At 50.3% G+C, this 20,662-nt stretch overlaps 1 protein-coding gene across 1 annotated transcript in view; it reads left to right on the top strand.

The window, feature by feature from the left end:
- IGF2R (insulin like growth factor 2 receptor) overlaps positions 1–20,662 on the top strand; it is a 103,057-nt gene that overhangs the window by 24,704 nt on the left and 57,691 nt on the right. Inside the window, exons 3-9 of the mRNA XM_027056511.2 lie at positions 5,752–5,873; positions 7,545–7,643; positions 11,890–12,022; positions 15,179–15,308; positions 16,995–17,100; positions 19,673–19,835; positions 20,010–20,184. Of these exons, the coding sequence (XP_026912312.2) occupies positions 5,752–5,873; positions 7,545–7,643; positions 11,890–12,022; positions 15,179–15,308; positions 16,995–17,100; positions 19,673–19,835; positions 20,010–20,184 (928 nt within the window). The remainder of the gene's footprint in view (positions 1–5,751; positions 5,874–7,544; positions 7,644–11,889; positions 12,023–15,178; positions 15,309–16,994; positions 17,101–19,672; positions 19,836–20,009; positions 20,185–20,662) is intronic.

Genomic DNA, 20,662 nt, shown 5'->3' with positions numbered 1-20,662 from the left:
CAGTCATTCAGGTTGATCGCTGCACTGAATTTTGCATCATTGACTCCTAAGATGTGAAAATCTCTTTTCCTCTTAAGCCCTGTATTCTTTCCTTTTTTAAAAAAACATATAATTCTATTGGATATTTAAGATGATATCTGGGAGAGTTTTAGATAGAACTCCTGTTTCTGTCTTACGGCCTCTCCTGAGAGTCTGGCAGTAATATCTGTTAGACTTTAAAACCCAGATTCCCATAACCTACTTTTGTAAATCTTAACCAGTAGAGGAATTAGTACTGTATACAGATTTTTTGTACAAGTTTTTTTTTTTTTTTTTTTTTTTTTTTTGTAGCATTGTTAACTGTGGCAAATGTGCTGGCCCACCCTAACTATATGGGGATAGTTGAACAAGTTGTATATTTTATTCTGATTTACTTGGTTAAGTCACATCTGAAAAGATATATGTATAAATTATATTTTGAAACAGCCAACACTTAATATTCATTTATTTATTTGTAACAAATACTTGAATGACTCAGTCACTAAAACAGACAAAAATCCCTTTTCTTGTGGAGCTTACATACTAGTAGTTGAGTGGGAGACAAACACAAACACTGGCTAGGTAGCGTATTAGAGTATGATGGATGTAAAAAAGAAAAGGAGGGACAGTCAGGAGTGCTGGAGGTCTCAGGAGTGTGTGTGTTCAAGAATATTAAACGGGGTAAGTGTCGCTGAGAAAGTGACATTTAAGCAAAGACTTGGAGCTGAGGGAGTCAGGTGGCTCTGGGGGAGCAGCCAGTGCAAGGGACGGAGCGGGGAGTATCAGAGAGGGGAGGGTAATTGGTGGTAGCAAGAATAGAAATCTCTTTTGAAGAGTGTTAATACAAAGAGGGGCAGAAAAATGAGGCAGCAGCTGGAGGGAAAAATCGGGCAGCGAGGAGGATTCTTCGTTTGGTGAAAAGGACACGTGAATAGTACACGTTGAAGGACACGACACGATAAAGAAGGGAAAGTGGGTAACGGGGGAAGCCTTGCTGGAGCACATTGGTGACTAGCACGGGGAGGGCTGTCTGCCTGTCTGACAGGCCCTGATCGAGGTGTTGGGGAGGCCCGGTGGCCGTGCGGTGGGCCCTGAGGCCGCCTGCGAAGTTGGGACCGCTGGGGCTTGCGGCCTCAGCGAGGCCGAGTTGCGAGCTCGGCTGGGCTCGGCCGGGGGCGCCGAGGGTTGCAGGCGAGGCCTGGTAGGCCTGGAGCGCGGCCTGGTCTGGCGGGCTCTGGTGAGCGCGGCCTGGCGCGCAGGGTCTGCAGGACCCGGCGCGGCCTGGCCTGTAGAGCGTGGCCTGGTCTGGCGGGTACGGGCGAGCGTGGCCTGGCGGGCCCCCTGGTGCGCAGGGTCGGGAGGACCGGACGCGGCCTGGCCGGTAGAGCGTGGCCTGGTCTGGCGGGTCCGGGTGAGTGCGGCCTGGTCTGGAGGGCCCGGCCTGGAGAGCGCTGTCTGGCGGACCCAGCGCGTGGTCTGGCGGACCCGGCGCGGTCTGGGGGACCTGGCCTGGAGACCGAGGTCTGGCAGACTCGCCATGGCCTGGCGGGCCCGGCAAGCACGGTTTGGTCTGGCGGGCCCAGGCGAGCGCGGCCTGGTCTGGCGGGCCCGGCCTGGGGACCGCGGTCTGGCGGGCCTGGCGCGCGCAGCCTGGTCTGGAGGACCCGGCCTGGAGAGCGCGGCCTGGAGGACCCGGCGCGGTCTAGTCTGGTGGGGCCTCGCCAGCGCGGTCTGGCCTGGTGGGCCCGGGCGAGCTCGGCCTGGTCTGGCGGACCTGGCCTGGAGAGCGCGGTCTGGAGGACCCGGCGCGGTCTGGCGGGCCCTGGTGAGCGTGGCCTGGCGGGCCTGGTACGCAGGGTCTGTAGGACCCGGCGCGGCCTGGCCTGGAGAGCGCGGCCTGGTCTGGCGGACCCGGCTTGGAGAGCGCCGTCTGGTGGGCCTGGCGCGCGTGGCCTGGTTTGGAGGACCCGGCCTGGAGACCGTGGTCTGGAGGACCTGGCGCGCGCGGCCCGGCGCGGTCCGGAGGACCCGGCGCGATCTGGCGGGCCCGGCGAGCGCGGCCTGGTCTGGCGGGCCCAGCGAGCGCGGCCTGGTCTGGCGGACCCGGCTTGGAGAGCGCGGTCTGGAGGACCTGGCGCGCGCGGTCTGGCGGGCCTGGCGCGGTCCGGCGGGCCCAGCGCGCGGTCTGGAGGACCCAGCGCGCGGTCTGGCGGGCCCAGCGCGCGGTCTGGCGGACCCAGCGCGGTCTGGCGGACCCGGCCTGGAGAGCGCGGTCTGGAGGACCCGGCGCGGCCTGGCGGGCCCGGGCGAGCGCGGCCTGGTCTGGCGGGCCCGGCCTGGAGACCGCGGTCTGGCGGGCCTGGCGCGCGCAGCCTGGTCTGGAGGACCCGGCCTGGAGAGCGCGGCCTGGAGGACCCGGCGCGGTCTGGTCTGGTGGGGCCCCGCCAGTGCGGTCTGGTCTGGCGGACCCGGCCTGGAGAGCGTGGTCTGGCGGGCCCGGCGCGCGGTCTGGAGGACCCGGCGCGGTCTGGCGGGCCCGGCGAGCGCGGCCCAGCCCATTTGGCGCCGTCCTCGGGAGCTGGCCGTGGGCCTGGCGTGCTGGCCGCGGCCCCGCAGTCCTCACCCGGCTCTCGTCCGGGGAGGACGGCCAGGCTGGCCGGTTGCCGCGGTTGTCTGCCGCGGTTCGCTGCGGCCTCTCCCCGAGTGCCCCGGTTGGCAGCCGGTCCCGGCCACCGGGTGGAGTGGGCAGAGGAAGAAGGCGAGGTGGACAGGCGGGTGCGATGCTGATGGGGGCCTGGCGCTTAGGGATGCTGGTGCCCAGTGCCGCGGCGGCAGAGGTTGGCTGGATCCCTCCCAGCCCGAGGCCAGGGCCCTCCGCGTTTCCTTTTCAGGGCGGACCCAGCTGTTATGAGGAGCCCCCGGGAGCTCTGGGCACAGGGCCGGAAGGGGCCGCTGTGTGGGGGGACAGGAGGCGCGGGGGAGGGTCTTCAAGGTGGGGGGGCTGTGGCCTGTGAGCGCCCCCTTCTGGCCACAGTGCTTGCCGCTTCCTGTGGTTCTTGCCCGCCCTCCGTGTCTCCTGGAGCGCAGCGCTGCAGGGGCGCGTCGAAGCCCCGCCCCGTCTGCCGGCCCTAGGCCCGCCTGCCGTAGGCGGGGCTTACGGGCGCTGTCCACGGGGCGCTGTCCTCGGTCCCGGAGACTCCTCTGGGCTTGTGTGCTCTTTTGGTCGAGGAAAAAGATTTTCGGACGGATCCCGGGAATTTTAGGGGAGAGAGCGATTCAGGTGGACCTTTGCACAGAGACAGGCGGGCAGGCAGTCAGGAGAAAGAACCAATGTACTGTGAGCCTGGTGCTCTGGGGGCAGCTCTGAAATCCATTATCCTCTCTCCACTGGCATCTTAATTTTGACCCCTCCCCCTCTTCTTCCTCCTTTATTTCTTTTCACAAAAAGATATCAGGTATTTGTATCGAAATGGACCAGTTATAATCCTGAGTTTATGATACGCAGTCATAACTAATCCGTGGGCTAACCTTTTTCTGTTTTTTAATTAATTAATTAATTAATTTATTTCTGTTTTGGATAATGTAATGAACCCCATCTCTAACAGAATCTAGGAACCTGAGAATAACCACTGTCTCTGTGTTTTCCTCACCACCCCTCCCCCCTGCCACCGTTTCCCTTCCCTGGGAGTAATAATTAGCCTATATTTAAATTTTTCTTCCTTTTCTTTGTCTCTGTGTCTCTGCCTCTCAAAAGTGTGTGTGTGTGTGTGTGTGTGTGTGTACGTGCCCGATATTTTTAACTCTATACAAAGCATAGATCATGCTATATGTAATTTTGGGGGCCTTAAAGTGGTAACAACAATATTATGTTTCTAAAGATGGAGCGTATTGTTATCTTTCACCATGGTTTGTTCCTACTAACACTTTTGTGATATTATGTGGCTCTCCCAAAGGTAAGTTATCCATGGTTCTATTGATGGGCATTTGGGTTGTTTCCACGGTTTTGCTAGTGTGAGGAACATGAGATGTTCTTTCATTTGTTTCTTGTTATACGTATATGTGTATGGTTTTTTCTGTGTATATACATAAGAGTTGAATATGTAGGTCACAGGATACACGGATATTAGGACATAATGCCATGCGGAGGCAACAAAGGCATGCTAGGCCATCTCTTTTCCAACACTTGGTATTCAACTTTTGTCAATGGGATGGTTGTAATCAGTATGCCATGTGTTCTCAATATGTAATTCCTTGATCAGTAGGGGTGTTGTACATCTCTTCGTGTATTTACTGACATGGTTTTCTTCCCTTTGGTCATATCTGGTTCATTTTATATTGGGTTATTCATTGCATGTGACCTATTCTACCTTTCTAGAAGCTTTAGAATTTTTACGTTTGATATTAAAATTTACCACGAAATGACTAGGTGTGGGTCTTTTCTCATTGTCTTCTTTTTGTATGTTCTTTCAGTTAGAGGTTATTTTGTTTCATTTTCTAGGATTATAAAATTTTTTTCCTTTCCTTTTTTTTTTTTTGGGTGTGTGAATGTATATATTTTTGATGCCAATTCTTTGCCAGTTTGCCAGTTCTGTGTATCTCCCAGTTTAAAACTTGTTTCTGTTTTCCTTAAGCTATTTTTTTTGGTGAATGTAAACTTTTAAATTTACTGAGTCAAATATATTGACATTTTAGAGTGAATGCTTTTGAGTCTTAAATATTTTTCCTACATTAAGATCTAAAAGGTAATTATGTTTTCTACCAAGAGTTCCATCTAAAGTTTGGTGTTTGATGTTATTTAATTCCTTTAGAGTTGATTTTCATGTACAGTGGTAGGTAGGGATCCAGTTTTTATCTTTTTTCCATTTTGTTTTCAGTTCCATTTATTGAAAGTCTCTTCTTTGCCCACTGATCTATTACTCTGTCACATATCAAGGTTTGATTCACACATATCTGTCTGTGCTCTTTGTCCTAATCTGCTTATACCAATTATCAGTATTTGGTATGGAATAGACATTTTATTCTGGATTATTACAGTAATAGGAAAACTGAAATGTAATCACTCCACTTGTTGGCCATTCTAAAGAATTTTGATTTTTGAGGCTGGCACTTGTGTTGAGCACTGGGTGTTCTGTGTAAGTACTGAACCATTAAATTCTACTCCTGAATCCAATGTTACACTATACATTAACTAGCTAGAATTTAAATAAAAATTTGAAAGAAAAAAATTTTGTTTTGATAGTATATACGATGGGAATTTATTGAAGAACTTGAGCAGTTGAGTTATACGTATATTCTGACTTAAGTTTTTGGAGATTGTATCTGTCGAGGTGGATGGGGAGGGAGGATGGTGAGGGTCAGGAGTGGAGCAAGGGGACCAATTCTATGCTGCTGCCAGAGTGTAGGTGAGGGATGGTAGTGACTTTAGTCGCAGCAGTAGTAGAGGTGGAGAGTAGCGGATGGATTTGAGATGGAGGGAAAACCATTAGAGTTTTCCGACTTATTCAATGTGATAGATGAGAGAAAGTTGGAACTCATGTAATGTGTTTGGGTCCTGAACAGCTGGGTGGATGGAGATGCCATTCCTCAGCTGGAGAATTCTGGGGAAGGGACAGCCTGTAAGTTTATGAATTTTCAGATGAATTATGGTACCACTTTTAATTTGCTTATGCTCGGAAATGGCTTTATGGTCATGAATGTTTTATAGCTTGTTCATGCTCTTTCCTTTCCAAATAGGTGATTCTTCTTTGAAAACTGCAACCAGATCTCTTCTGGAATTCAATACAACAGAGACCTGTAAGCAAAACACAAATCACAAAATCCAGACTAGCATCACCTTCTTATGTGGGAAAACTTTGGTGAGTCCGCACAGTCACTTTATAACGTTCTTTCCTTTTGTTAAAAACGTTTGTCTGTTGGACATTCTTACTACAGTGTCATTCCGGGAAGAATAAGTGAGCAAAATTAAAAACACAAACTGAAAACCCCAACCAAAACGCCATCTCCATTAAGAACCAATACATAAACAAACCCTAGCCTGTAGTTACAACTTTTAAGTGAAACTTGACCTACATCCTGTATAAAACTACAATTCAAGGTGATTAGCGTGTTTAAACTCGAAACACTGCTGAACATTTACATTGCAGGCATAATTTTTTTTCTAAAACTTATTTTCATAGCATTTTATTATGGTAGTTTTTAGGGCAATGCACTTATTTGTTTAAAAAAGGTTTTTGTTTTCTCATTTACATTAAATTGGAGAGGCCAACATCTATCTAGGAGAAGCCTTGGCCAGCAGACAATGGCCACTAATATCACTTTTTCAAGTATTGCTAGTATCGAAAGGGGACATAAATAATTATTTAAAGCATGATGTTTGTTCTTATCCTCTGTATATTGCATGCGAGTTTTTGCTGTTAATCTCTAGTGTTCAGAAAGGGACTGTCAGTGAATAATTGCTAGCTTTTAGGAGAAGCGATTTATTTTTTATTTTTATTATTTATTTATTTTTTTAAATGAAATTTATTGTCAAATTGGTTTCTATACAACACCCAGTACTCATCCTAGGAGAAGCAATTTGTATACGAGTCTTATGAATGTTCTCTAATCAGAGTAAGAATGCAAGTATTTAGAAAAATAAGGTTGAGTGAAACTCAATGTGGGTATCAGTTTGCTTTAAAGTATCATTTTAGAATTTGGTGCTGTGACTTCCTGCATCTTCAGACCTATAATGTCTCCTCTGAAGAACTTTAAAAATAGAACTTACATTGTTAATTTTGGACCAGCCTGCCAGTTGCACTGTTGTCTATGTTGAAACCTTGGAAAAAGATCTGTTTGCAGTGATATGAAATATGGAGGTCTGTGCCACAGAATAAGCTAGCTGCTGCTTTAATTTTAACTAACTTCCCTCAAGAATTCTGAGTTCACCGTACAAGAACCAGAATTGCGAAGAACTCCCTAGATTTGCATGTGGGCGTATGGAGGTAAATTCAGTATCGTGTATCACCCAGCAGCGCTGTGGTTGACCATTTTGGAGTCCACCTTGGTTGCAGTCTGTTAGGAGGGGCTGCCCTTGAGTGTGGGGTGTCTGAAGCGAGGCTGGTGTGTGAACTCAGTCGGGTCCAGATGGGCGTCCGTCCTCATCTTACAGGAAGTATGAGGTCACATTTTCTGGCTTTGATTTTGTTGGCATTTGGTTAAGAGAACATTTGGAGTTCGAGAGTGGAAGGGCTCTGAGGATTTCATCCCATGAGTTTACTGTGCTTTGCATAGTTGGGGCAGTAGAACAGTTTTGGACCGATTATACCAAAATTCCAGCATGATTTCATGAAGCTTTTGTCTCATAATTTTTGCGTTTGGGAACTTCTTGATGACCTTGATTAACTAAAACAGTTGTGTCCTCCCTCCTCCCCCTCTTCTTTCTGCTTTCAAATTTTCATTAGCCTTTACTGTTTCTAACTTTAAGGGAGAAAAAAAAACCCCTTACATCATGCAGTATCGTAACTTATTTTTAATTTTTTTAAAAATAGGGAACTCCTGAATTTGTAACTGCGACAGACTGTGTGCATTACTTCGAGTGGAGGACCACTGCAGCATGCAAGAAAGACATATTTAAAGCTAATAAAGAGGTAACGAGGGGGCTCAAGGTCACGTGCTTGACGTTCTGGGACCTTTAAGAGTCGAAATATTGGCGCAAACCTTTTGGGGTCAAAATCTTTTTTAGTTTTCAGATTCCATTTGAGCGAAGATAACCATATGATTTAATTGTTAAAATGAGGCTGGGTGGTTCTTATTTTTAGAACAGGGCATTTACAACATCACAGGATATGATTAGAAATGGACTGGCTCAGCATCTACTCGGTTAGTTAGTTCTCGGTTTCTGGTGCTGCGCAACTTGGTGACTAACGTGGTCGAGCTTGTGTTCAGCGGATTCCCTCTTCCTACTGGCCCCATCTCTCCCCCACCGTGGGGCGGCTTCTGGGCGCTTTCCGAGTCCAGGCCAGGCGTTCCTAGCCCCTCAGTTCTCTGCCAGTTCACCTCAGAGACTTAGATGGCTCCTGTTGCTCCCTCCACTCTTTTCCTGCTGTTTGCTCAAGTCATTTTTGGTGATTAATGAAGCATCCTCTCCCTGAGCCCAGAGACTCTGAAGCTGGCTCCGCTGAGAGCAGGCAGCACTCCCCTGCTGCCCCTCCCCTCTCACCATCCTGCGTCTGAAAGGTGGTGTCCTGTGCTCACCTAGACGACAGCCTTCGTGGGTTGTTACTCTCACGTGTCTCCGTTAGCTGTGTGTTCCAGAGGATTCGGTTCACAGACTCTCTCAGGTTCTAGGAACTGACAGATGGGGGGCCATCTGTTACTTTCCGTGATGGCCTAAGATAGTGCCGTTGAAGGAGGGTGAAAAGAGAGAGGTTTGTTTTTTGAAAATAAACCCAAATTAAGTTAAAGAGAATAAGTTATCAGTGGTCTTTCAAATATGGCAGTCTTTAAAAGAAAAGACAGTCTGATAGGAAAGTGGCAGAGGGAAAATGTTGCCTCCCGGAGAGGAGCGTAAGGAATACTCAATGAGAAAGTTTCCATTGTGGAAAGAATGAATGCCTAAGAAAATGACACTGACATTGAGGAGACCGGGTCACATTTAAACCTTGAATTTTAACACTTAGGTTAAGCTCTTTGCCAATATATATCGGTGAATGGCGGGAAAAACATCTCAGGGACACAGAGACACATGCCTCCTGCTCTCTTTGGGGCCTCAGGCCTCTCTGGGCCCCACACATGTCCTCTGGGGCTCTGGGTTTCCAGCCTGAAAGTGCTGCCCATTTTTCCAGTGTTACCTGTGTGTCCTGTTACCTTGCCTTGCTGAGCTGACAGTTGTGTCTCCCACCACCTGGGGAAAAATCGCTTCTCAAAATAAATACATAAATAGCAACCTATTTTGTTTTCTTCATGGTGCAGGTCAGAAGTCGTCACAGGCTGCAGACCCTGGACCAACTCTTGCCCCCTGGCCTGTGTTTGTGCAGCCCCAGGACTAAGAACAGGTTTTACGTTTTTATAGGATTAAAAAAAAAAAGCAAAGAACAACAACAGAGACCTATGTGACTTAAGGAGCTTAAAATAACGTGCTCTGTCGCCCTTTATGGGAAATTGAGTGGGCCCCTGTTCTAAGTTAGATTTTGGTATGTTAAGGGAGAGGTATAGCCCTCGTTTTTTCTCAGAACGGTGACATTTCATTTCTCTTGGAAGCTGACGTAAAGATCATGAGCACCATACAGTTTGTCCTCAGTGATACTCTCTTTAGGTCTGGTTGGTAGCTGGGGCTTTATTCATTCAGTTTTCATTTATCGACGCCATGTCATGGGCCAAGAAGTAGGAATTTCATTAAATTTTGAAAGGGTTCTCGCTTTCAGAGAACCCATAGACCTGTGGTGCGGAGGGCGTGTCTTCATTCACGACCCGGGTTCATCCTGCCTCAGGTACAGGTAAACTGAGGCAGGAAGCATGGAAGAGGACGGTGGCCGCCAAAAAGCAGTGCCGTTGCTGTTAGTAAACCATAACCAAGTAGATTTCCTCTTCTCTGTTTTTGGTAAGATTTGATTACACCTTACGGGCTGTGGTATCACTTCAAAAACTAGTAGATGTTTCATGTAAACAAACCAACCAGATTTGGTTTTCACATTTCATTTCGGCTGTCAGTTTTGCTTTGTCAGGTTTAGAAGAATTTGGTGGGCAAATATCATGGAGTTCCAGACACTGGCTCTACAGGCTGGCGGAATAATGCTTGTCTAGTGGATCCTGGTTGGTTTTTTTTTTTTTTAAGATAATTTCTTCAAAATATCGCGGACGGATGTCCCCTTACCGTGGCACTCTTGGGAACACAGGAAATTCAGAACTGGCATGCCAGTGTTCTTACCAGAGTTACATAAATACAGCTAATATACGTATGGTGCTAACAAGGTTGATTCACTGTGTGGTGTTTGAAGCTGGCAAGCGACCTCCTTCCCGGCGGCTACATTCCTGCTCTTATGAATGTCTCCATTGCTCTGCTCAGTGGAGCAGGAAGTGGGGAGGACTTTCCCCAGGAGCCTTCACTGTTTTTCCGATGCACGCTCCAATTCTGTGGGGCGCTGTGTTAGGCGTGTCTTCTGTTCCTTCCTGGAGTAGCGAGCCGGCCAGAAGTTGCTAAAACTGCCTTGAGCTGGGTGTCTGTGGACCTCACTTCCTGGAATCTCTCGAGTCTGTCGGTGAAACCGAGCTAGTTTGGAACTACGAGTTCTTTCACACATGGCCCCGGCTTTCCTTCCCGCCAGTGTTCCAGGCTGCTCCCTTCGTTCCCAGGCCTTCCTTTGGTCACTAGAGAGGTGCTCCCTGTCTCCCGTTCCCACCCACTCACCGGCCGGCTCGCTCCCTGCTCGAGTTCTGTTTCTGTGTTAACCTGCCGGAGGATGACGGGCTGTCGGTTTGTAGGATTCTGGACACCGTGGTCGCTCTCGCGGGAACCTAGTCACTGTCTGCAGCAGTACCTTTCTTTTTGGCTGCTTTTGTGCAGGATGCAGCGTTAGGCTTGGCATCTGGCCTGCTGACCCTGCTGCTGGCTTGGTGTGCCTGTGTCCCTGGAGCGGAGGCGCTGGCCCCCTCAGTCATCAGAGAGACCCCCGATCAATGCTGTGGGCGTTGGGGGAGTTCGCTTTCGGGGTCTGGCTGAAGGGAATTCTTGTGTCCCCTGAGGTTGTTTGATTTGATCCATTAGATCTCCCTGAATCTCTGAGAACAGGACTGGGAAAAAGGGTTAGTAGGTCAGAGTATTCCTGCGGGTTTGATAGCATCTTTCTAAGAATAATTTTTTAGCTAAATAGTAAGCAGTTAGTTTTTGTTATATAGATCTGCCTGTGAATAGCTTCAGTCTTTTTTTCAGTCAGTTTTAGGAAAACCATCCTTTGAGAGTGATGTAGCAGATGACTTTGAAATGATCACTGAGGGGCACCTAGGTGGCTCAGTTGGTTGAGCATCCAACTTTGGCTTAGGTCATAATCTTGTGGTTCATTGAGTTCTAGGCCTGCACTGGGCTCACTTGCTTTCAGCTTGGAGCCTGCTTCAGATTCTGTGTCTCCCTCTCCCTCTGCCCCTCTCCCTCGCCGCCCCCTCCCAAAAATAAACGTTAAAAAAATGATTGCCAAGAATGTGAATTTTTGGGCATTCTTTGGCAGGGCGATTAAAGGGGTATTTCCGTAAAGACGACGTGGCGGTACGTGATGTCAGTTAGATGACCAGGGCCTGTTTTATTCTTGGGCGCATCTCTGGGCTTGAATGCTCTGCCTTCAGAAATAGGTAGACCTTGTAAAGTGCAGGGTCTTCTAGTGGGTTCCTTGAAATTTTAAAAATAAGAGGACATTAGTTCCTTGAGATGAGTGAGAGGGCCTAGGTTAGAATCCAGGAAGCGTTGGATTAGATGTGCAGAGGAGGAACGTGTCTTCATACGTCCCGAAACATACAGGTGTTTCGGGAGGCCCCGTTAGGTTCCAGGCGTCATCCTAAGCCTCCCGCTTAGGACCACAGCAGTGACAGAGTCCCTGTCTTCAGGGAGCTTCCTCTCTCGTGGGAGAAAGCTGGCGAGTCAGCAGATGGCAGTGCCCGGAAATACACGTTAGCGTTAGGAAGAAAAAGGAAGCGGGAGGCTTCTGGCAGCGTGCTGCTGGGATTGGGCAGTAGTGAGGGAAAGTTGGTGGTGCTAAATGTACAGCCGCTGAAGCTCTTGTCGACCTTTGCTCTGTTCCTCTTGTCGCCGGGGACCCCGACAGTGGAGACGTTGGCCACAGGCCCCACCCGGCCGGTAGCGGAAGAAGCTGTGTGTCCAAGACCGCTTCTCTTCCTCTCTTCTAGGTGCCGTGCTACGTTTTTGATGGAGAGTTCAAGAAGCACGATTTAAATCCGCTGATCAAGATTAGCGGAGGTTACTTGGTGGATGACTCTGACCCGGACACTTCTCTGTTCATCAACGTTTGTAGAGACATAGGTAGGTTTGGGGGGTGGTGGTGAAGGATTTCTCAGAAGGCTTCGGTATCTTTGCGCTTCTGCCGTTCTTCCTAGTTGGAATATCCGTGTCACTGAGTAGGCCCCCTGAGGAACCTACCGGAAAGATGTGCATAACCTCACCCCCGGGCTCCCAGTCAGTTCTGATTCCGTTGCAGATCTTGTCCAGACCGTTGGTCCATCCCAGTGTGTTCTCTCTGCCAGATGTGTTGGTTCCAGGATTCTCCCATAGCTGACTTCCAGGGAGATGGTGGGGAGGGCAGATAGGGTGGGTGTGCCGGGCGCCCCGAGACCTGCTGGAGCAGGATGAGTCAGCCCTCCTGGGAGGGCTGTGGGGAGGAGGGTCTCTAGCCAGCTGTGTGCACCCCAGTCTGTCGGCTTTGTGTTGCAGGCTGGGCAAAAGGGACAGACGGACAGCCAAGTGACCTGGGGAACTTGCTCGTGACGCATATCTTAGCCCAAGCCACCTTCTTGCCCGGCTTTCTCTACAGGTGCCAGAAGCAGTGTGAGAGGCGTGGGTGTCTTTGCTCAGTTAACTGAAGGCTGTAAATGGCCTTTATCTAAATGGGGCCCTGAGAACTGTTACTAATAAACCTTTGTTCTGTCAGCAATTTCTAAACTCCAGCTCTGTGCGTTCTTCAGGGGCGAGGAGGTGTTAGTCCCGAAGGCCGAGACTTGTCTTCCTGCTGTGCCAGCAGTAGTTGTGCCCCCGTAAATCTTGCTGGTAATTAGCTAATAAAATTAAGATCGTTTTTAGTGTTTTAAGTTCCTGTTTCTCACATAGTACGTGGGACTTTGGCCTTAGGAAAGCTCGGGACAAAATTTTTAGTTGTTTTGAATTTTCGAAAAATGTTTTAAGTTTGAGAGAGAGAGAGCACGTGCGTGTATGGTGGAGGGGCAGAGAGAGGAGGAGAGAGAGAACCCCAGGCAGGCTCTGCACTGTCAGCACGGAGCCTGGTGTGGGACCCGATCCCACAAACTGAGATCCTGACTTGAGTTGAAACCAAGAGTCTTCTGCTTAACTTGACTGAGCCACCACTCAGGTGCCCCTACGTTCAGAAAAAAATTTAAAAATCAACTCCGAACATGAGGGTGTGGCTGGGTGGTCGGTACGTGAGTTTACAGTTATTCTTTGAATTGTACAAATACGTTATATACCATTTTGATTTTTTTTAAGTTTATTTTGAAAGAGAGAGAGGGAGGGGGAGGAGGAGCAGAGAGAGAGGGAGAGAGAGAGAATTCAGCACTGTCAGCACAGAGCTGATGCGAGGGATCGAACTCACAAACCACGAGATCATGACCGGAGCCGAAATTAAAGAGTTGGACGCTTAACCGGCTGATCCTCCCAGGTGTCCCCCCATTTTGATTATTTTCAAACAGTCTTAAAAAGTGAGTATACCACATACGTGGTTCACTAGAAGTGACTAGTGATAATTTTAGATTTTTTTATGTCAGGCCCTTTACATCATTCTTTTGTTCTCTGAAGACAGCTTTTAATGTTCTTTTGGAAAAAGCCAGATAGACAGAGTCTTTGTCTTAAATGGATCTGTAACTCAAATTTGATTATAAAGCTGACGAGCCTTGCAGATTATTGAATTCTGAAATAATATGCCATCTTAGTTTAGAAAACATTTAGATTCCTGGTCTTTTTATCATTTTGAGGATTCTCTGAATTCGGTAGAGATATGCTTATGAAAGGGTTTTTTTTTTTTTTTTTTTTTTTTTAAAGTTGGCTCCCCACTGGCCGTGGAGCCCAGCGTGGGTCTTGAACTCATGACCCTGAGATCAAGATCTGAGCTGAGATCAAGAGTCGGACACTTACTGACTGAGCCACCCAGGTGCCCCAAAAGTTTGTTTTTCTTTTTGATTACTGGCAGTTTGAATTGGCCTTCAGTGACTTTGACTCACAGTAGTTTTTTGAATTTAAAATTTAAAAATGAAAAAAAAAATTGATTTGCAGTTATTGTCCAGACGCCCTCCATCCCCAGGAAGTTGCCCTGGGCCCCAAGCCTTGTTTGACAGTGACCCTGAAAAGCTCATGAGCAGCTGTAGCTTTGCTCCTGTGTGCCTGCCTGTGCACACTCAGGGTACCTGCGTCCCGTCTTGCCTTCAGTAGACCAGCGGGTCTGCTGATGCGGGGTGGGCAGGGAGCCCGCCACACCACGGGGACTTGACGTGGACTAAAACCGTCCCCTTGCGAGGTTTCACGGTACAGCCTGACGATGCGCTTACCTTTTCCTCAGCCGCCGCCACCTCCCGTCACGCTGGAGAAGAAGGGGCAAGGGCCCCCCTCTGGTTGATCAGGCTTTAGTTAAAGACCAGGCTGGGCCTTATTTACTCCTTCATGGGGGAAATTTGAACCCCTGTCCTGTGCTGGGCACTGAGTCCCAGCCTTGGATGGAGCTTATAGTCAGGGGCACGTGTGAGGTAAGCGTGTAAACCCGATGCCGTGTGAGATGCCCGTGGCGGTGAAGGAAAAGCTGTAGGATGGGAAAGGGTGGTGGCAGTAGCCGCTGAAGTCTGGGCGGTGTTCTAGGTACATCGGGGCGTTTTTTAATCCTCCCCAGACCTGTGGGAGATGCCCCAGCAGTTGGACAGTTGTGTGATGAGAGCAAAGTTAGAGACAGCAAGTGGTGGATCTAAGAGTTGAACCAGAACTGTCTGTAGGTTCTTTCCACCACTGTCCTCATCTTCCCACTGATCCTTGGGGTGTCTGCATCTTCTGCATTGTTTGTAGCTTGGAGGAGGGGATGACGCTGCAGTCGGTGTGTCTTTAGGAAAGGGTGGGGGTGGGGGGTGTTCCTTAAGTACAGATTACACAATAGTCCCTGTTCCTCAGGCACCTCTTCCCTGCCAGGTGCAGCGTGAGCGCCTTCCCTGCACATCCTGGCAGCCATGCCGGGCAGGCGATGCTGTTCTCACTCCACGTGTCCAGAGTGGTCACTGGCATGCCCACGGTCTCCGGACGGGGTTCGGTCCTAGCTGTTTTTTGTTTCCAGACCTCTACTACTTTATGTTACTTTGGGGATTTTCAAAAATTTGATAATTTTTTTTTTAAAGGGACCCTGTGCCTAAGGTTAAGCGTGATCATCAGTCCTGACGCACAGCCTGATTCAGCGTCACGTGTGATATTTTACAGACTCCCTACGGGACTCGAGTCCACAGTTGCGTGGCTGTCCCCGTGGCACTGCTGCCTGCCTGGTGAGGGGGGACCGGGCGTTTGATGTCGGCCAGCCCAAGGAGGGCCTGAAGCTCGTGAGCAAGGACAGGTGAGTGTGCTCTCGGTGCTCGTAACCCCCGCAGGTTCCTGTGAGATTGCTACTTCGTGTGTGCTCGTAGAGCCGTTGGTCATGGCTGTGCATCACGCAGGCTGGTCTGCTTGCCGATTTTCTGGTCATTTGTCTCTGTGGTCGTTCAAAACGTGTGTGTCACGATGCGGCACACATCCATACGTGTATTCAGTTCACGAAATAACCCCTACCGTAACGCATGTTTGATGTTCCGGTATTCTCCATGTCACATCACTCGTGACATTGCTTTTGCGCCCACAGTCCTCTGTTCCCCAGAGGGGAGGTTTGCTGGTGTCCTTGTAGGGTGCGGAGCTTGCTTCCTGACCGGGGTGCGGCGAGCACCCTAGTTCCCGTGGGGGGTGGTTTGTTTCTCGTAAGAAGCCGTGCTTTCTGCACGTGGGCTTCTACTGCCCTCATAGCCTTGAATTAGCAGAGAGAGGCTTTTCTCCAGTGTGTCCCACATGACCATGGCTTAGATCACGTCTTGGCTTCCAGAGGCCTTTGGTAGATGGCTCATCGTGGCTGTTCTAGCATGGAACTGATGGTGTGTCAGGGCGGGCGCTTCTGTCCACAGAAAATGTCAGAGCATCACCTAAGTTTAAGAACATTTGGGAGGTTTCTGTACATGTGTCCGTGTTAGTTTGCCAGGGCTGCCATGACAGCATGCCGTAGGCTGGCTTCAACCACAGAAACCGGTTTCCTTTCAGTTCTGGAGGCTGGGAGGTCCAAGGTGCAGGGAGGCCGGGTTTCTTCTGAGACCTTTCTCCTTGACTCGTAGACGGCCGCCTTCTCCCTGTGTCCTCACCTGGTCGTTTCCTCTTTGTGTCCGTGTTCCGGTCTCTCCTTCTGATACTGACACCAGTCGTGGCTGATTAGCTCCTCACATCCCCCCCTGTGGCCTCGTTGTCACTTACTCACCCTGTCTTCAAATACAGTCACATGCCAAGGCACTGGGGGATTAGGGCTTCAGCATATGAATTTTAGAGGGACACAGTTCAGCCCATCCCGTTGTCCTAAGTGACAGGTGGGTGACTCCTCATGCAGGAGAGGGGACTTTGTAAAACGTGGGCATTGAATGAAAGCTGGAGCTTTTCAGAGAAGGGGAAGGTCATCTGTTTTCGGGTGTTCTGTGACCGTCAGCCCTGGAGCCGCGGGCACATCCCGCGGGGAGGCCAGCGCACAGACCGGTGGCCCAGGCTCGCCTGGCCACGGGAGGGCAGGACAGCTGCGGCACTTGGCCGTCTTCAGGTTAGAGGAGAAGAGACCTTGGCCTGCACTGACAAGCCGCCGTGTAGAGAAGTGGTCGTGTAGCCTCGTGGACAGAGGTGCACTCGGCCGCTCGGCTGTGTTTGTTTTGTTTTCTCAGATCGTTTATAGTCTCGTCTTGTTTGTCTTACTCAAGCGGCTTTTCTTAGTATTTAAATTTACACGTCAGTCGTTTTATTTATTTTTAAAAAGAGAACAGTATTCACTGAAGTTTACTTAAGTAAAACGGTTTTTTAGAATGGAGATTGGAGTTATTTTGCGCTGCGGTTTCCTTTATATTTCAGTGTTTCTTCTGTTCCCCCCTCCCCCAAAGGAGCGTGCCGAATACTCAGGGAAGCAGATTAATGTGAATCTAATTCATACTTTCACAACCCTCTTTTCCAAACGTGTGTCGTCCAGGCTTGTCCTGAGTTACATGAAAGAAGAGGCCGGGGAGCTAGACTTCTGTGATGGTCACAGCCCGGCGGTGACGATCACGTTTGTCTGCCCGTCGGAGCGCAGAGAGGTGAGTGGCTTGCCTCGGAGGGCTTCCTGGCAGCGCGCGTCAGTGGGGACCAGCCGAGCGAGCACATCTCGGGGCGGGCCAGGGCGGCGGGTCCGGGGGCAGGAGACGGCCGGCCGGGAAAAGATGCATCAGTGGAATATCCGGGAAGACGCGCCTGTGGAGACAGACTCTCGTCTGCACGTGCAAGGGTCTCAGGGGGACAACGGCTTGGTGTTCACTTTTTCTCGACAGCCTGGAGGGGCCTGTGCATATGTCGACATAGGATGGCGTGTTGATGAAGGGAGGCGTCTTGTTCTAGTTTGTGTGAGATGATTTTAAGCGGTTCGTGGAGAGATTTCTTAAGTTTATATAGCAGCGCTGATTGGAACGAGTATTTGAAAGGCCATATGTATAGTCTCAAACCTGTGACTCCCTGGCTATTATTTGTTAGGCTGAGACAAGGTGAAAGTAGCTAATTGGTTTGTAGAAACAGTCAAGGCATGAGAACAGATGCTCTGCAGACGTGGCGGGGGCCGTGCAGGCCAGAGGCTGGAGTTGCGGGGCTAAGGAGGTAGGAGACTCGTGGCCAGAAGGAAGGTTCTTATTCCTAGGGCCTCGCAGCGAAGCCTTCCGTCCCCTCCTCCCCCACTCTCGCGCGGCCGATGACCCCGTCATCTGGTCCTCAATTCTGGCACACTCGCAAACTCCTTGAGGGTAGGGCCCGCGTCTACTTGTCCTTGGGCCCGTGCCCGGTGCCGTTGCACGCGTCCGTTGCCGTTCAAGTGTCCTAGCAGGTGCGGGGTGCTGATGGAGGGAGATAGACCCCGGGGAGGAAGGGTAGGGCTTTCCTCTCATTTATTTCTGTCTCCTCATAATAGAATGAAGGGGGAGGAGCTGAATTCTTTCGCGAGGGAACCGTGCTCCCCCCTCCCCACAAACGAACGTGGAATTTGGTCTGGTTTCGGGCTGGCAGCCGGCCCGTTTTGTGTGTGTGGGATTTGGAGACAAAAGTGGAGTCCGGGCCAGCTTTCCATTTTGTGTCCCCAGACTTCCAGGGCCGCGTGGTGTCAGCTTGGGAGAGCCCTGCCTGGCCGGCAGCGGACCTTGGTGCTGGAGGCGAACGCTGGGGAATAGTGTGTGCGCTTTCCACTGGCGCCTGCGGGTGTGAAGTGGAGTCTAAGCTGGCAGGGGTCTTCGTGTTACCCCTTCCTGCTGGGGCTTTCAGTGAGAAACGGTTCCCTCCACCATAGCGAAGGGAAGCGGGAGTGTTCCTCCTTTCTTCTCCGTGGATATGGATACGTGCCTCCATGGATACGAGGCACTCCGTGGCCTTTGGAAAGGAGGCCAATTTGTTATTAGTGGAGGGAGAGTCTGTTCCCGGCTGCACCGTTCACCGCACAGAACCGGGTGACATTTGACACCTTTGCTCTTGAAGGTCTCCTTAAGTGTTTACGCAGGCTCACGGAATGTACCTGGGAGCTGGACTTTTAGTAAATGTTCACCCTGTCATATGGATCTTTAAAAAAAAAAAGCTTTACTGAGTTTGCTTAGCATAAAATTAACCTGTTTCAAGGACAGCGTAACGGCTATTAGCACATTAACAGAATTGTGCAGTCTCTGGCACAGTGGGACGTGAGGACATCTCCGTCATCCCAGAAGAAAGCCTGGGCCTGGCGGGTGTTCAGTCCCCATTCGTCCCCCAGCCCTGGCAGCTGCTAGTCGACTTTCTGCCTCCGTGATTGGCCCTTTCTGTGCCTGTCCGATGCGCGAACCTTGCACGCTGGGGCCTTTTGCGTCCGTCTTCGTTCACTTAGCCCTCGGCACCCCGTCACGAGTGTCCGGCTTCCCCAGGCCAGGTGGTGGGAGCCTCGATTTTGAGTCAGATGGACAGAGCTGGATTCATAGCTCTCCGCGTCTGATGGAGTTGCGACCCGTGTGTGTAGCCCCAGCCCTTCGCGCGGTGCCTGGCACGTGACAGGCGCTCGGGAAACGTTCGTGGGGTGGTGTTGCCTGGAAGGAGCGTGGCAGCCTTCCGCGTCACTCCAAAGAGAGCGGCTGAGGTTATGCTTGTGAAAGCAGCTCTTGGGCTGCAAAGTGGCAGATTTCAGGCTTGTGGGGGTGATGCCCTGGCTTCCCCCCGGGGATGGGAGCCGACTCGTGTGCAGGTGAGGTGTGCCCAAGACCACTTTGACAACCTGAGGGCAGGGGTCACAGATCGTCTGCCCAGACACGTGCATACATGGCGGTTTCCGCTCAGCTCGGGGGTTCCTCTGGCCTGCTCCTTTCAGCTCCGATCGAGAGGAGTGAACAGACCGCGTGCCTTGGCAAGTCACGGCCGCCTGTGGAGGTTGTGGCTGTCGGGCGACCTCGAGTTCGGGGCGGTCGCAGTGGCTGAACCTTGAGCGTGGCTCTGAGAGGGACAAGAATGGTCGCAGGTAGACAGTTATTACTCGCCAAGTGATCGAACTGTTCAGAAACAGTAACAGAAGAATGTAGAAACCCAACACCGTAACATACATTTGGGTTTTTGAGAAGCATAGAAAGTCGACATGTAAAAACGTTAATTTTGCTCTTTTCAAACCGTTCCTGATAGGGCACCATTCCCAAGCTCACAGCAAAATCCAATTGCCGCTACGAAGTCGAGTGGGTCACTGAGTACGCATGCCACAGAGATTATCTGGAAAGCAGAACGTGTTCTCTGAGCAGCGAGCAGCACGAGGTCACCGTCGACCTCCAGCCACTCAGACAGGACAGAGGTGAGGGTGCTCTGAAGAGAAGCCGGAGGGGGACCGTGAGCCGAGCGGCCGGGGTAGCCTCCGCCGTTGGGGTGGGTGTGTGAGGAAGGGGTGAGGCCTGCCTCGGGTAGCGCCCCCGCTTTCTGGCACCTGCTCAGTAACAGCGTCTCTCCTCCTCTCGTCCCCTTTCCTTAGCTTCATCCTCCTCTTACTACGCTTCCGACGGAAAGGAATATATGTTTTACTTGAATGTCTGTGGAGAAGTTGAATTGTCTTTCTGTAGTAAGAAAGAAGCTGCCGTTTGCCAAGTGAAAAAGTCCGAATCCACTCAAGTCAAAGTAGCAGGAAAATACCAGAATCAGACCCTCCGGTGTGTAAACAGCCTTCACGTCATTTTCGAGTGCATTGTGTCTATTCTTGTGAGACTGAGCTGACTCGCCTTATCTTCTTCCTCCTTCCATTTTCTGTAAAGTACACACAGGCCCGTTAAGCCAGCGTTCCTTCCCGTTTGACTTAGGAGAGCTGCCATTTGTCAGCGATCCTGGCTTTCCAATAAGGCCGTTTCTGTTAACGCTGTTCGATTTGTCGTCATTGAATTCGGTTACCGTTGCTCTGGCCTTTGCATTTAACAACGTGTGTTTCTGAGGAGTTCTGATTTTTCTCTGGCAGCTCGAGAATCTGTAATGCCATTAGCATTAGTAAAAGTTTGAAACCACTAACAAAATGCATTCTGTATGATTCCCGTGGCCCTTAACTTGGTAGTTACCTTCACAAAAGCATTACGAAAACGTAGCTCTCTGCAAAGAAGTATGGTCAAGGATCCCTCAGGTAAGACTGTGCCGTGGCAG

Source organism: Acinonyx jubatus, chromosome B2, assembly GCF_027475565.1.
Source record: "Acinonyx jubatus isolate Ajub_Pintada_27869175 chromosome B2, VMU_Ajub_asm_v1.0, whole genome shotgun sequence".
Lineage (NCBI taxonomy): Eukaryota > Metazoa > Chordata > Mammalia > Carnivora > Felidae > Acinonyx > Acinonyx jubatus.
Note: the sequence above shows the minus strand (reverse complement) of the source record. Positions and strands in the feature narration are given on the sequence as shown.